Source organism: Salvelinus fontinalis, chromosome 3 (assembly GCF_029448725.1).
Source record: "Salvelinus fontinalis isolate EN_2023a chromosome 3, ASM2944872v1, whole genome shotgun sequence".
Classification (NCBI taxonomy): Eukaryota; Metazoa; Chordata; class Actinopteri; order Salmoniformes; family Salmonidae; genus Salvelinus; species Salvelinus fontinalis.
Window position 1 is genome coordinate 6,602,151 of NC_074667.1, and position 17,167 is coordinate 6,619,317.

The following is a 17,167-nucleotide window of genomic DNA, read 5'->3' on the forward strand; positions in this document are numbered from 1 at the left end:
AATCGGGTGCGCCAAGGTTTGACCTGTCTCATGTTTCTTGTACTCAACTCAGATGGGACGGACATATAGTCCTTTTAGGATATATTTAGTTCAGTTAACTGCCTAATAATTGCTAGAATTTCCCCCTAGGGTAGACATATATTCTACAGAAGTCTTTAGAATTAATTAGAATGAAATGAGGAAATGGAGGTGTGTCAATTCGAATGTGAATTCAATGTGAAGAAATACACCTCTGTGTTATTTCCTGCCGGAGAAACTGCGCCTAGTTACGTCAACGACCGATACTACTCTGATAACACATTTTAGCTCTGTGGTTATGTCTTTTAATTTAGGTTAAAGGTAGATTGCTGGGGTTTTTAAAAATCTAAGAATAAGTATCAAATTGTTATTTCGGTTTCTTACATTTCGTGGATTAGTATTTCAAAAGGCATGATGTTGGCTTTTTGTGGTTCACTGACATTCCTGATGGTTTTGGTCACAGCGGTTTCCACACTGGGTAAGTTGGTTAACCTGGAAGAAAACTTAGAAAACTACAATGCTTTGATTGAAGAACAATGTGGGTTGCTATTATTCTGATTACAAATAGGAAGGGATGATTTGCGGTAATAGGCTTAGCTATGTAATAATACTGTAATAACAATTTTGTCTGTAGGTTATCTTTTTAAGTCATGGTGTTTTGCCCACTTGTAATAATTCGACACACTATGTACTAAATCAGCTCACATCATCTTTTGTCAGTATCCTAACCTCGAAATGTCCCCAAATGATGTTAGAAAAATACAAATGGGCAGTAATTCTGAGAAGTCTGCATGTGTTTGAACCTGTCCTTAGAATAAACCGACTCTACAATCCCCCCCCCCCCCCCCCCCAAGTATGTCTCATCCACCTTGTTTGAACCTGTCCTTAGAATAAACCGACTCTACAGGCAACTCCCCATTATGTCTCATCCGCTCCTCAAATTTAACTATTAAAACCACAGGTTGTCAAATTAGTCTTGTATTGAATTCTAACATACAGTCTGTAGGCAACAATTGGCTTAGGACATAGCTGTTAGGCCTAAATAAATGTAATTTGATCTTACATTAGTTTACCTAAACTATCATGAAATGTTAACATCAGATTCCGTGGTATCATAATAAACCAAATCAAATTGTATTAGTCACATGCACCGAATACAACAGAGCCCCTAACCAACAATGCAGTTGAAAAAAAATATGGATGAGAATAAGAGATAAAAGTAACAAGTAATTAAAGAGAAGCAGTAAAATAACAATAGCGAGACTATATACAGGGGGGTACAGAGTCGATGTGCGGGGTAGTTGAGGGAGTATGTACATGTAGGTAGAGTTATTAAAGTGACTATGCGTAGATGATAGCAACAGAGAGTAGCAACGGTGTAAGGGGGGGGGGGGGGTGCGCAATGCAAATGGTATTTGGGGGTAGAAGCTGTTTAGAAGCCGCTTGGTTTAACACGGGTGGTTTAACACGGGTCTGGTGTGTGGTAAATCCCTGGACTGGTTATCTTCTTGAGTGCTTGCTTGGACTGTTAAACACTCCTGACCTGACGAAGAAACGTTGTCAATAAAAGTGATAATTCAGTGTGCAGACCTTTCTGTTCTTTTCAAGTAGGCTCATAAAACAAACATCAGTACTTTATTGTGATAAGCATGAGCAGGACAATGCTTAGGTGCTTTCTGCAATTAATTGTGGGTAAGGCAGTGTTGCAAAATGGGTTTAAGAGTTTATGAGAAGGAATTTTGAATGAATGCAGACGGGCAACAATGTAGCCCAACTCACCTGGACAAAGTAACACTCTTATTTGCTTCCTCATTGCTGCCAATATTTACCTGGCATTTTCAAGGAGGACAAAAGCAGTGTCTTATACATTACAATTGGCTCATTCATCCCCCTCCTCTCCCCTGTAACTATTCCCCAGGTCGTTGCTGTAAATGAGAACGTGTTCTCAGTCAACTTACCTGGCAAAATAATGCAAAAATATATATAAATTAAAAAAGTTAATGGAGATCTCTGGTTGAGATGAGAGTTGTGACGTGTCGTTTGGTTGAACATATAGCTGTCTAACAGAAATTGCCCAAGGTGCTGACATGAGGAAGTTAGTGTTGCTCAATCACACTTTGATTAACAAATTATTTCATTTGATTTAGTGTGTATAAAGGGGTTGGTTATTTAGCAACAAAACCGACGCTTGCACAACTATGGGGCAAAACAGACAGGGTTGGCTTAGATTGTTGACAACATAAACTATATTCATCCTTCAAATGTTTATTGAAAACAAACAAAATCATATCAAAGCGCTTTCGCCCCCATCGGTGGAAGTGCATCATTTTTGTGATGCGATTGATTGGGGCAGAAATCTGTGTGTTGTTGTGATACTTGATAGCCAGATAGTTAGCAACAATTACAAGAAGCTGCCATATGGGGAATCGTAGGTGGCTCGTTTTATCTTGTTATTGATACCATCCCTTAGAAAAAAGATTGCAGTTCTGAAACTGCAGGAAAAGTGCAGTAACTGCAGTAAACTGTGGTATTTTGGACCCAGTAGTTGCAGAATAATTGCAGTGTACTGCAGTTATTTTGGAAGTAGTGTTTGCATCATACTGCATTTATACTGCACTCTAACTGCAATTATAAACTGGGTGGTTCGAGGCCTGAATGCTGTTTGGCTGAGCCCTGAATGCTGATTGGCTGACAGCCGTGGTATATCAGAACACATACCACAGGTATTACAAAACATGTATTTTTACTGCTTTAATTCCATTGGTAACCATTTTATAATAGCAATAAGGCACCTTGGGGGTTTGTGACATATGGCCAATATACCACGGCTAAGGGCTGTGTTCAGGAACTCTGCGTGGCGTCGTGCATAAGAACAGCCCTTAGCCGTGGTATATTGACCATATACCACACCTCCTCAAGCCTTATTGCTTAATTATACCACAGTGCACTGCAGTTATAGTTATAGTGCACTCTGACTGCAATTTGTTTTCATAAGGGATGTTTTGAGGTGTTTTGACTATCATGTCTATGCTAAAATGTGCTAGCTAGTTAACCATCAACTGTAATGATGTATTTGAGAGACAAGTGCTCATTGTGCAAATGTATTTATATTTTCAATAAGAAAAATAATGATTTGTTCTGTAGATGACACCAATGGAGGATTGCCTTATTTAGCTTATCCATGGGGGTGGTTACAGAGGAAACGTGTTGCATCATCTCAGGGGCATCAACAAGCAGATACTGCATACATTCAATCTTCAACGTTTAGATCACATATTGATTTGAAATTATACCTATGATTGAATACATAACTTTACCAAGACAGGTGGAACTGTTTCGCCTTTGCTCCAAAGCTGTTGCCATGAACAACCAGTCTAGTCAATGTACTCTGGTGAAGGTTCCCTTGGTACTAACCCTCATGAGCAAAGCCTCAAGATGTTAACACTGAGACTACCTGCATAGCAGGTTCTTCACATTGCCTGCATAAGCCTACTAACTAAATGTAATGTCTTCTTTTCCTGGACAGTTCCACCTCCAGAAAATGTGACAGTGAGCTGCAACAACGTTCAGACAACTGTTTATTGGAACTACAGTGAACTGCTTCGTCAACCTCTCTTCAAATTGAAAATAAGTAGTGATCTCAAGTGAGCTCTGCTGGTATTCTAATGAGTAGTAGCTACTACAGGCTACTGCTGACTTGGTTTTGGATGACTTCATAATGGCTTACATATGACATATACACCATGGTAGGAGGCTGGTGGGAGGAACTATAGGAAGATGGGCACATTGTAATGGCTTGAATGGAATGGTACCAAACACACATAAAGAACATGTTTGACTCCGTTCCAGAACTCCATTCCAGCTATTACGATGAGCCCGTCCTCCTATAGCTCCTCCCAATAAGTTCATCTGATATACACTATGGAAGAACAATGAGGGACAGTGTCCCGGACACAGATTAAATCTAGTCATGAACTAAGAAGCATGTTACAATGGAGATTCAAATATATTTAAATCCAGGACTAGGCTTAGTCTGTGTCTGGGAAACCGGCCCTGAATGTTTATTCATGTTTGTAATATCATGCTTTAATTGTTGATGAAATATGAGTTTGTCTAACTATACTGAACAAAAATATAAACACAACCTGTAAAGTGTTGGTCCCATGTTTCATGAGCTGAAATAAAATATCCCAGAAATGTTCCATACGCACTAAAGAAATATTATTTCTCTCAAATTTTGTGCACAAATTTGTTAACGTCGCTGTTAGTGAGCATATCTCCTGACAGTTGTATCATATAAAGAAGCTGATTAAACAGGATGATCATTACACAGGTGCACCTTGTGCTGTGGACAATAAAAGGCCACTCTAGAACGTGTAGTTTTGTCACACAACACAATGCCACAGATGTCTCAAGTTCTGAAGGAGCATGCTATTGGAATGCTGACTGCAGGAATACCCAACAGAGCTGTTGCCAGTTAATTTAATGTTCATTTCTCTACCATAAGCCACCTCAGAGAATTTGGCAGTACTTCCAACAAGACTCACAACCGCAGACCACGTGTAACCACGCCATCCCAGGACCTCCACATCGGACTTCATCACCTGCAGGATCGTCTGAGACCAGACACATGGACAGCTGATGAAACAGTGGGTTTGCACAACTGAAGAATTTCTGCACAAACTGTCAGAAAACTTCAAGGAAGATCATCTGCGTGCTCGTCGTCCTCACCAGGGTCTTGACATTTTATCGGTAGATACTGTTACGAGATCCTGAGGCCCATTGTCGTGCCATTCATCCACTGCAATCATCTCATGTTTCAGCATGATAATGCACGGGCCCCATGTCACAAGGATCTGTACACAATTCCTGGAAGCTGAAAATGTGCCAGTTCTTCCATGGCCTGCATACTCACCAGACATGTCACCCATTGAGCATTTTTTGGGTGCTCTGGATCGACGTGTATTGCAGCATGTTCCAGTTCCTGCCAATATCCAGCAACTCCGCACAGCCATTGAAGAGGAGTGGGACAACATTCCACAGGCCACAATAAACAGCCTGATCAACTCTGTACAAAAGAGATGTGACGAGCTGCATGAAGCAAATGGTGGTCACACCAGATACTGACTGGTTTTCTGATCCACGCCCCTATTTTTTTTTAAAGGTATTTGTGACCATATCTCTATTCCCAGTCATGTGAAATCTATAGATTAGAGCCTAAAGAATGTATTATATGAACTGTAACTCAGTAAATTCCAGTGATTTCCTTATATGAACTGTAACGCAGTAAATTCCTGTCACGTTTGTCGTAACGAGGAGACCAAGGCGCAGCGTGATTTGAATACATTCTTCTTTAATAAATGAAGAACACTTAAACAAACTAACAAAAACGACCGTGAAGCTAATATAACGAGTGTTGACAGGTAAACTACACATAGACAATAACCCACAAAACCAAAATGGAAAATGGCAACCTAAATAGGATCCCCAATCAGAGACAACGATAAACAGCTGTCTCTGATTGGGAACCAATTCAGGCCACCATAGACCTATAATAAACCTAGACTAACAAACACCCCTAGATATACAAAAAACCCTAGACAGGACAAACAAGCATACCCACCCTCGTCACACCCTGACCTGACCAAAATAATACATAAAACATAGAAAACTAAGGTCAGGGCGTGACAATTCCAGTGATTTCCTTATATGAACTGTAAAACGCAGTAAAATCTTTGAAATTGTTGCATGTTACGTTTATATTTTTGTTCAGTGTATATAATTTGATTGAGAAGAATAGCATGCGTATGTTATGGGCATCAGATACCTTAACCACAGGGATTAGCCTGTTACCTGAAACGATATCCTAACAGAGCTATCTGCTTATTCAACTATGACACATGATCTGTTGACAGTTTCTAACTCTGTTTGTTGGTTGAGTGCCGTCTTTCTGTTAAATGTATCTAATGCTCCCTGTTTTTTGTAGTCTTAGTTTTCCGCTGGATTCCACTAAACAGCACCATTATGACCTCTCCCCCTTCATATGGAATGCTAAAGAACTGGATCGCTACTTTGTGACTATAACGGCCAGTGATGAAACGGAGGAATCGGCATCTCTGAAGTCCTCGATATTCACATTTAGTAGAGACCTTACAGCTGCCATCAAGTGTAAGTACAATGTTTTCAAAAGTGGATTTTCAAAGTGAGTATTGAAAACATACCAATATTTGTCCTCCTTGTAAGAAATGGATTTCTTTGTGACATAGAAATGACATCCATCCAAGCAACAGAGAGGTACAGTATCAGTCAAAAGTGTTGACACACCTACTCCTTCAAGAGTGTGCAAACTGTCATAATTTTGGTGTTATTTCATAGTTTTGATATCTTCACTATTATTCTACAATGTAGAAAATAGTAAAAACAAAGAAAAACCCTTTCATGAGTAGGCGTGTCCAAACTTTTGACTGGTACTGTGTATATATGACAAAATCGAGGTACTGTAGTCCTCCAGCTCAGTATATTGAGGAGTCCTCCTCCAGGTCAGTATATTGAGGTAGTCCTCCTCCAGGTCAGTATATTGAGGTAGTCCTCTTCCAGGTCAGTATATTGAGGTAGTCCTCCTCCAGGTCAGTATATTGAGGGACTCCTCCTCCAGGTCAGTATATTGAGGTAGTCCTCCTCCAGGTCAGTATATTGAGGTAGTCCTCCTCCAGGTCAGTATATTGAGGTAGTCCTCCTCCAGGTCAGTATATTGAGGTAGTCCTCCTCCAGGTCAGTATATTGAGGTAGTCCTCCTCCAGGTCAGTATATTGCGGTAGTCCTCCTCCAGATCAGTATATTGAGGTAGTCCTCCTCCAGGTCAGTATATTGAGGTAGTCCTCCTCCAGGTCAGTATATTGAGGGAGTCCTGCTCCAGGTCAGTATATTGAGGTAGTCCTTCTCCAGGTCAGTATATTGAGGTAGTCCTCCTCCAGGTCAGTATATTGAGGTAGTCCTCCTCCAGGTCAGTATATTGAGGTAGTCTTCCTCCAGGTCAGTATATTGAGGTAGTCCTCCTCCAGGTCAGTATATTGAGGTAGTCTTCCTCAAGGTCAGTATATTGAGGTAGTCCTCCTCCAGGTCAGTATATTCATTACTGCAGGCATTTTCTCTAACTCTACTCTAATACCCTTTTCATTTTATCTCAGGCAAGTTGGATTTCCCTGCTGTAAAAGTGTCAATGAAGGATATGGAGGTCACAGTTAGCTTCGACAACCCTTACCACCTGTACACAGAACTGAAAGAGTCTAGCATACGTGAAGATGACAAACTCTTCCTTTACGATGTAACCTATGAAAATGTAAGTATGATGAAAATTGCCCTTAATTGGTTACAATCTACAGTATACATACAGAGGGTACACACTGGTCATATCCATTGAATTACTTTGCTCAGTGCATAAGTAATGATGACTAATGGATACTTAACGATGGTGTTGACATTAGCTGATTTACTGGTTGCATATTCTTTCTTCTGTCTGCAGACTGAAGGCTCTTCTGAATGTCAGATAAAAGACAAAGTCTGTCGTCATCACTTCACAGTCCGGGAGAACAAGGAGCAGTACTGTGTTAGTCTGGATGGGAATGTAACGAGCCAAAAAGTTTTGTTCGGCAGAATAGGACCCATCTGTGGCTATGAAGACAGTAAGTACACTACCTTTGTTGACATGACATTTTTTTTGTTATATCTGGTCCATGTAGGCGTTATTTAATTCTAGCGTTTTGTTTGTATGAATTATTGCAGTTTTGATGAATTATTAGTCAAAATGAATAGTGGCTATGGAAAGTTATCTTACAATGACATAGTATGCTAGTTAAGTGATTCAGTGACTGATATGTTTATCTATCTGCAGAAACAATTTCACTGGAATCATCTTTGCTCATGCTTTTGCCATTGTTCATCATTGGCATTGTGGCCTTTGTAGTCTTTGTGACAATAAGGCTCTGCAAGAGAAGTATGCGGGAAAGAAACTTGTCCAATTTTCCAAAGACTTTGGTAAGCGCATAATGTGTATGGTGGGTAACGTGCAATGTATGTATAAAATATAGTGTATATTATGTATACAGCAGTACTGTGTGTCGTATACTATTTTCCCCTCTGGGACAGGTTCATCCTATCCGATGCTTTTGCTTGAACAGTATATGTTATCGGTTTATTTTCTGGTCCAAAACAGTAACCATACACCCTCTGAGCTGACTAATCTCAATTTGGCTATGTATTATTGTTTCACAGGCTTCAATCCTATCAAACCCACATAACAAGAATATAATGAACCTGCAATGTGAGATCATAGCGCACATAGAACCAGCTACCACCACATCCCAGAGCATGTTGGAAACTTCAGAAGACGAAGAGGAGGAACCGACCACTAGCGTTGGATTTTCAGCTTACCTTCAATACTCTATTAGTTCTGGGCAGGTGGGAGAGGGGTTATTGGACAGTAGAAGCCAATTACGGTCTGAGCTTCTGGAGGTGACACAGCCATGCTCTGTGCTGCTGTGTGGAGATGACTCAGAGGAATCAGACTCAAGGACATTGGAGGTGGAGGACATGGATTTCACAGCCTCTGGCTATGACAGACACCACATTCCTCTACTGGAGGTGGAGATGAGTGCAGGAGATGTTGTGGTGGGCTATGGCCCCACCTGAGCACCTCTGAACTCAGGCCTCTGTAAATCACACCTTTCACTGGATAGATGACAGATGACAATGACATCACAGAACTGGTTTACCTAGGTACACTGTCGTGCCTCACTGATTTTCAATCACATCTTCAGTGGTGTAGCTCTTCATTCAAAGATTCAATCATAGACACGCTTAATGACAGTTGTGGCTGCTTCACATGATGTATTGTTTTCTTAACCTTCTTGCCCTTTGTGCTGTTGTCTGTGCCCAATAATGTTTGTACCATGTTTTGCTGCTGCCATGCTGTGTTTTCATGTGTTGCTGCCATACTATGCTGTCATCTTAGGTCTTTATGTAGTGTTGCGGTGTCTCTCGTGAGTTTTGTCTTATATTTTTAGATAACGATTGACACTTTGTAAATTGTTATTTTCTGTTGTTGTATTTCTGTTATGGTCCCTGTGAGATTTCTGGAAATCTATCGCCAGTCCAAAGCTGTGGGCTGAACTAATCATCAGTAAACTTTACTCAGGCTGTAAAAAACTTTTGGGTTGTTGGGCATTGAAATATAATTGAATAACCAAATGAATGACACTACTCCAAATCAAACAGACTCAGTATTTACTAGAGATATCCACTGACTTTTATTTTCTGTAATTCTTCTCAACAAAAAACCCCCAGGAAGAATCTTTAGCTTTATTGTATAAGGTAAGAAGGGTTTGTGAACTGCACTCTGATGATTGACATGCTACCTTCAGAACAGTTGATCTATAAAAAAAAAAAACATCTGAATTACCCTGGTCCTAGATCTGTTTGTGCAGTCTTGCAGACTCTTACTGTCACGACCATAGGAGTTGGAGAGAGCACAAACAGATCTGGGACCAGGCTACATCAATCGCTGAACACTACACAAAAAATGTCACACGGCCCATAGTCCTCTTGTGTTGGGGTCCTCTGCAAAATGGTGGTTGCAGGGTTGTTGTTCATCAGTAATCCAGTTAAGAGGATGAGCACAAAGTCAGTCCCAATTCATCTTCCATCTGGGCAGCTAAGACAGCTTTAGACCCTGGACGTTGGAACGCAGGTTCAACATTTGTTTCTCTTGATAGACCTTTTCCTGTTTGAACGCCTCTTTGTTGGCCTTCTTTTCTGTTCTTCGCTCCTGTAGAAACATTCAAGCAATATGGTGTCAATGGTGAAGGACAAAAGCTTTCTACGAGATATCTAAATACTTGAACCGTATTCATAGATGACACTTACACATTTTTATTTTATTTGTATAGAATGTGATAGATAGAGAGATTTAAATGGAGCACACTATGACCATTGTTCCAGGAGCTTTTTCAACAATTTTGTTACCTACCCAATAATAAATGAATTCTCCACATGAACCCCCAGTAGGGAGGGCCAGACAGAACTATTAGTCGTGAGTATAGTAACCTACCTTGCGCTCCTCTTTGATGGCCTGTTTCCTGGCTTTCCGCTCCTCCTTGCTCTCCTCGCGAGGTCGGTGCTGTGTGGCGACGCGGGGCAGGTCTGAGTCGTTGATACGCTCCATGCGCTCAGCCTGCTTGGCTGTCAGGCCCCTCCCGGGAAGGACGTCCAGAGGAATGCCTGTTCTGGCGGATACTCGGATGGGCTTGGCCTGGTTAGAGAACACAGAAATACACCACTATCGGTCTGTACTGTGTAGCATCTCATATCAACAGCAACAATGGCCCTGAGCTGATGCCTTGAATTCACAACTTAGTAGCTAATGTTGGGTAGGAAAACGAGCTAAAAGCCTCTCAATGTTGAACGTTAGACATGCAACTTAATACGTGACAATGTATTTCTATCTGTTATCGTCGCTCAAACAACCGACAGAGGAAGACATTTTTTACCTTTGGTGGATCTTTGATGATTTTTGGATGGTTATACAAATTCGAATAGGTACCTTGGATAGTAAAGAAAAACAGAAATGATTTAAATATTAATAAAAAAAAGAAAATGTACTAATTATGGTAATAAACATCAAGCCAATTCGTATGTCATCAGAACAGAATTATGTCATCAGGCATGTACTACAATGGTAATCTTAGTTACTGAGTTGGTTAGTTACTGAACAGACAGCTAATAGCAACACGGTTAGTCAACTCACTTACTGATAATGGTTTCACAGTCCCACTTCTCTGCTGGTGCCGTCAGGACAATGGTCTCCATCTCCTGTTCCTCTTCGTCCTCATCTTCCTCCTCCTCCCTCACCACTGGCAGCTCTTTAGGACCCAGGGCGTCAGGCCTCTGGTAGCTGAAAGAATAGAGTTGATTCAATTACTGTCATTATCTATAGTTAAACACAAAGACTTATGGTAATCCATTATTTCCAATGAGGACTTCCACTTCTGTCTAACTAAGAGTATTGCTAAGGCTATAGAGTTACACACACACTCACTCTAACTCCTTCTGTTTGAAGTAGTCTTTGATGACCTCCTCCAGACGAGCACTGTCTGGCTCGATATGCCCTTCCAGCTCAGCGTTGTCCAGGGCCCCAATCTCATCCTCGTCAAACTGCTCGAAAAACTATGGGAGACAGAAAGAAACAAATTTGGAAAACGATACAATGATATTAATTGAAATAATTGTTTGAACGAAATGAATATCATTAGTTGAAATTAGCACCTGAGTGTAGGGCTGCTGCGGGTGACCGTATTATCGCCACACCGGTGGTCATGAGTCATGAAGCCAGTCAAATTCCACATGACTGTTTAGTCACGGTAATTAGGCTTCTCCAAGCCGATGCTGCTGCTGATGGTCATTAGTAGCCTACCAAACTGCCTGGTACTCAGCACTCGATTTGCCCTCTAATCACTCTGACATCAATGCAAATGTATTCGAAAATGTAATCAAACACTTCATGAGAGCTTATGAGCTTATGTTGCGCAACATTTCTATAGGCTATGCAATTGGGGGAGAAAACAGCGTGATAGCCACTAATAAAAAGAGGATCCCATCAGCTTTCTATAGGCTAGGCCTACTATATTTATTTCTCAACTTTCATCATATTAAGCACATTGCTTCTCTTTACAACAGGAGTATAGCCTATCTGGCTGGCATGAAAATAAACCACGGGGAAAAGGGTCCCCCATTCGCTATTTAAGTGCATAGATGACATGTATTTTCCCGCTGCCCGTGTTGACACATGATAATGGTCAAATCTAAATACAAATTCACACATGTTATTTAGTATATGTAAAGACAAGATTAAATCAAGAATAGTCTGATGGGTGACAATATTAGCCTTTCACTTGTGAATCTTTTTTTTGTGTGACTTGTTTGAATCATAGTCGCACACCTCTTGTAGCCTAGCCCATCGGCCTATATGTTGTAATAAGGTTTGTATCGCAACTAAAGTGGCCAAATAACGTCTTAAAATTAAGCACATTAATCTGCTTTACAAGGGGTGTAGAGCCTAACTGGCATACATAAGCAACGCAAGAGTTTCAAGTTTGGGTAAGATAATTTACACCATACAAATGCACCTTAATAATAAAAGCATTACATACATAATCGCATTTGCGGTCACTTTTGATGAAGGTGTTTTCCGCTAATGGAACATTTGCGCTTATAATGTGAAACGGTGAATAGTTTTTCAACATTGTAAGCTAAATGTTCTGATCTGTTGCTTCAGCCACATTGCATAAAAAGTTTTTGTTGATGCTAGTGGTTGTATTAATTGGGATCCATTGCATCCCACAACTGTCCCAGACTATGTTTGGAATATTTATTTCTCGCACAAAATAGATAGACTTTTGTACTATGGGGGATAGTAGATTGACATATGCTAGTGCTTTTGCTGTTCTTTAGGCCTACTCATCTTGTTGGCTGACAAAAAGTAAATGTGGACAGTTCTTCTAAGATCTTTAATATGCACCTCGGAATTTGATAAGGACGCCCGCAGTTGCGCCCGTCTTAATTTGTAGCCTGTGAACAAGACCCGGTCACGTGACGGAGAGCCGTGTGAGTGAGAGACGCTTCGGATTGCGCAGCGCACTCCGGGACGCAAAAGACACAATTTTTTTTAGGGTGCCACAAAGCAGATGCCGCCGTGAAATTCGAGGCACTATCAAGTGCTTGTCGAATTGTCTATGAGAGGCTATTGTAGAGTGTACAGGTTGCAGAAAAAAACAAAGCAGAGCTCATGCATTTTCAAGCAACTTATTTAAAATCATTAGAGTCTCATCATGCAGCCGTACAACGTATTCAAAATCAAAACCCAACATGTATTAGACTTCTTAAAAATGTGGAAGCCAGGAGAGGCTAAATATGTTTATGTCAATTACCGTGAGACCAACAGTTATTTGCTTGACAATCAACAACTGACTAAATTGTGACCGCCATAGTGTTTATGCTGTTAGAACAGCCAGTCACTCACAGTTTATCTTTACCAAAGGTCACAAAATGCAACCCAGGTCCAAACCCAAAAAGGATGTCCGGGGCTCACTGACCTTCTCAAAGCGGTCATCCAGCAGCGTGAGCTGTTCGTTCCTCCTCATGACTGACGAGGTCATGGAGTATTCTGTGAAGCGAGTTTTCGTCTCCTCGTCCATGAACATGAACTCCCTGGGGCGCCCCTCGCCGTCCTCATCACCAGAGGCAACGCCCTCAGAGTCGCTCTCCTCTTCCTCTGTATCCTCCCACTCTTCATCATCGTCACTGCAATGAGAGAGAGACAGAGAGAGGTTTCCAACAGCACAAAGAGACTTGGGAGAGCACAGCCTTATTGTGACACGACTTCAATTAGCAGATTTTAACCAGCTCTCAGTAAGAAACTGAAACCACAAAAAGCAATCCTCTCTCTGAACAATTGTAACTTGATTGGTATAGCTCAAATGAATGGGACTAAGGGTTGGTAAAAACAAATTAAACTGATATAAAGTATATATTCTTACCCCACGCCAACAGCTCCATTGACATCGTTGGCCTTCAAAATGAAATCGTCATCCAGCATGTTGTCTGGGTCGTCAAAGTCAAAGTCCTCATCGAGAGCAGCTACGATGTCTGGGTCCATGTCCAGCCTGGGTCCTTTGCGACAAAACATGAGGGACAAGAGTTAAAAACTTAAAGAATTCACTGATTTAGAATAATGACCTGGCCATAAAACAAAGAACCCAAAATGGCATCTTTCTGGAGTTTGGTTTTGTTACTGACAGGCTCTTACCTGAGATGGGGGCAGCTTTGTTCAACATTCCCACCTCCTCCTCAAACTCTGACGCAAACACAGAGGAGGGCAAGTTGAAGGAGACGGTCTGCTGAAGTTACAAAAGCATGTTTAATACTTTCATTTATCACAATTACCTAAAAAAAATGCCAACCCTACTCACTGTGGCTATAAAATGCAAAGTGGTTATTCATAGAAATGTAGTCATGATAGCTAATGTTGCCCCCACACCCCATCCTACAGGCACTCTTACCACAACCTATTCAATATCATTTAAAAAAAATTGAACCTATAGTTAACTAGGCAAGTCTGTTAAGAACAAATTCTTATTTACAATGACAGTGGGTTAACTGCCTTGTTCAAGGGCAGAACAACAGATTTTTACCTTGTCAACTCTAGGATTTGATCCAGCAAACTTTATGTTACTGGCCCAAAGCTCTAACCACAAGGCTACCTGCCACCCCATCAGGAAAGCCACGGTCATGTGTTGACATGTCACAACTGGGGAAATTTGATCTCACAAATGCCAGCCTTTAAAAACTACTCCAGCTATCTACATTGTTAACAAAGGATCAGATCATTTCACCTTGTATTTACACCATAAGCGGTTTGGTCCAATATATAGCCCAAACATTTACACAACCGTTCCACTCCGCAACAACCACTGGACCTCCTGCTAAACTTACAGGAGTAGCCTTTTCCTCCTTCTCCTCCTCCTCCTCGTCGTCGTCGTCATCATCCCCATCCTGGAGGTCATGGGTACGTTTGCCTCTCGGTGATTTGCCGGATGAAGCCCACTCTACGGGCTGAACCGTTTTTCTCAGGTGCTGCAGATAGTTGTAGTCATCGTCGAAAAACACCCCAAACTCCCTCTGCTCCTCTTGCCGCTTCTCCACCTCCACCTGAACACAGACAGAGTAAGTGGTTACAGACTGACACAAAACATACAATTGTGCACATAAAGCAGGATTATATGCACCAAATATCTTGGTTGTCCTTGGCCAATGAATATCTTCAACAAATATGTTTTTGACTTGAAGTTTAACTCTTCTACTAGGATAAGTAGCCTAAATATTGTAACCAATGGATGTCGTTTGATGAAAACTGTGACCATTTCTTCCATTGAAACACTAAATACCTTAGTAAAGTCTGGTACATGTACTAACACAGTGGTTCCCAATAACCTGGACTTACTTTGTCTATCCACAGGGGGTACTTGACAAGACTCTCAATCAAATGTATTTATAAAGCCCGTCCTACATCTGCAAATGTCAAAGTGCTATACAGAAACCCAGCCTAAAACCCCAAACAGCAAGCAATGCAGATGTTGAAGGACCAGACTCAAGACTCATGAGACCATAGGTCCTACTGGTAAAATGCACACGAGCGGTACTCAGGGCAGAGCTAAATTCAGTTGATGGTACAGTGAGTAGTTTTCTATGCAATACTCATGTAAACACCTTACTCTGTTTATCTTAGTCGATGTAAACATACACCGATTAAAACACTTGCTTTTCTGAGCAATCTTTCAAATTATTTGGGCATGTAAACACCTTAATCGGCGTTCCAGAGGTGTATTTGATCTGCGCTGGCGAGCCTCCTTTAGCACGAATGAATTGAGTTAGGTACGTATGCGTCTTGCAAGTAGTTTTCACATACAAACTGTACATGTTCGAACTCAGAATTAAATATGTTTCCCGAAAATAACATGTTCACTGTGGTAGAACGTTTATTTTGATTCGCGATTTTCGGCATTTATCAGAGCGCCAACAGGTAGCCTTTTCAGACGTGTACATGTAAACGGATTAGGGGAATTGTACTTCTTGGAAAACATGTATATGTTTTAATCAAATTTATATTAATCTGACTTTCCACAATCTCATTTTGTGCGTGTAACCATACTCAGTAACTGGAAAAGGTTGGGAACCACTGTACTAACACGTTACCTTTGGTGCGGGTAGGAGGACATGCTGCGGTGCCTTCTCGTCAGCAGCGAGGGGGTCCCTCTGACTTCTGTGGACCAGGTGGAAGGTCACCGCTTTCTTCTTGTCAATAAATGCCTTCTTCCTTTTATTAGGCTAGAAAAGAAAGGCATGTAAGGTTAGATAATGTAACTTGTTACATAGTCTTAGGGTCAACTGTATCGGGCTCAGATGCAGCAATATGTCAGTGACCTGTGTTGAGTGGTCACTGTTCATCACAAGCCCTTTGTACATGAGGGTCGGGCAGTAATGTTACACAAATAACTATTTTGAAATGTAAATTGTTGTTGATTGACTAGCTAGTTAGCTAACAACAAACACCACACACAAGCTAGTTGGTTGGCTATTGCTAAATCTATCAATCTCACCCATATTTGAAATAACAGATATTAGCTAACTAACACATTTGGTTTAATAGTCATTGACAATCACAACAGTTGGTATTATGTATGTAACGTTAGTAAGTTAGCTACTTATCCGTCGACATATATATAGCATGCTAAGCTAGCAAAGCTAAAACAACGTTGACAGCTGAAAGTGTGCTTACCATAGTTCAATTGGACCGCTGTGAAAACACTTTTAAAATATTTTTACAAAAACGTTTGTTACAGTTTCTCGCGCTAAAAGTGTAATTTACGGGGATTTAAATAGAAAAAAATTGTCAATGTTGTTTATCCACGCCGACTCCTTCCTCACACGCTGCTTCTACCATTTTGGAACAAACCATTTCACAGGACAAAAGGGGTGTAATTTGTCCACTTCATACACTATATCAGATTGCTATACGTTCTTCAATTTGTATTAATATATTATGTTGCCAAAGTATGTATTCTCTGTATGAAATAATTATTAATTGAAAACCAAGCAACTGGAATGTAAGTAGCCTGGCGGGTAGGAGCGTTGGGCCAGTAACCGAAAGGTTGCTGGATCGCATCCCCGAGCTGACAAGGTAAAAATGTGTCGTTCTGCGCAAGGCAGTTATTTTGTATATATGTATTATTCTTATTTATTTTTTAATGAACAAATCAATACAGAAAGTACATGGGAGAAGACAAGTATATATAAATAATATACAAAGGACAATTGGGCTAGGGGGTTGTCACGTTCCTGACCTATTTCTGTTAGTTTGTTATATGTGTTAGTTGGTCAGGCCGTGAGTTTGGGTGGGCATTCTATGTTTTCTGTTTCTATGTTGGTTTTTGGGTTGCCTGGTATGGCTCTTAATTAGAGGCAGGTGTTTGGCGTTCCTCTAATTAAGAGTCATATTTAGGTAGGCGTTGTCACAGTGTTCGTTGTGGGTGATTGTCTT

At 40.8% G+C, this 17,167-nt stretch overlaps 2 protein-coding genes across 3 annotated transcripts; one reads left to right on the forward strand and one right to left on the reverse strand.

Annotated features, from left to right (window-relative positions):
• Positions 1 to 259: 259 nt before the first annotated feature.
• On the forward strand, positions 260 to 9,238 carry LOC129837136 (interferon gamma receptor 1-like). Its single transcript, XM_055903051.1, has 7 exons — positions 260 to 496; positions 3,545 to 3,662; positions 6,005 to 6,186; positions 7,206 to 7,357; positions 7,541 to 7,700; positions 7,910 to 8,052; positions 8,290 to 9,238. The coding sequence occupies exons 1-7, from the start codon at positions 430 to 432 to the stop codon at positions 8,704 to 8,706; spliced, it is 1,239 nt and encodes a 412-aa protein (XP_055759026.1). The 5' UTR covers positions 260 to 429; the 3' UTR covers positions 8,707 to 9,238.
• A 61-nt stretch (positions 9,239 to 9,299) lies between these two features.
• On the reverse strand, positions 9,300 to 16,595 carry LOC129837120 (protein LTV1 homolog). 2 transcript variants are annotated; one of them, XM_055903044.1, is made up of 11 exons: positions 16,406 to 16,595; positions 15,823 to 15,954; positions 14,563 to 14,778; positions 13,877 to 13,964; positions 13,608 to 13,740; positions 13,164 to 13,371; positions 11,111 to 11,238; positions 10,824 to 10,966; positions 10,563 to 10,615; positions 10,124 to 10,324; positions 9,300 to 9,841 (listed from the first exon to the last, which is right to left on the reverse strand). In XM_055903044.1, exons 1-11 carry the CDS (start codon positions 16,406 to 16,408, stop codon positions 9,728 to 9,730), a joined length of 1,419 nt encoding a protein of 472 aa, XP_055759019.1. In that variant the 5' UTR covers positions 16,409 to 16,595; the 3' UTR covers positions 9,300 to 9,727. The 2 variants fall into 2 exon arrangements, with proteins under 2 accessions (XP_055759019.1, XP_055759013.1); XM_055903038.1 differs by having other exon boundaries at positions 13,877 to 13,967.
• Positions 16,596 to 17,167: the final 572 nt, after the last annotated feature.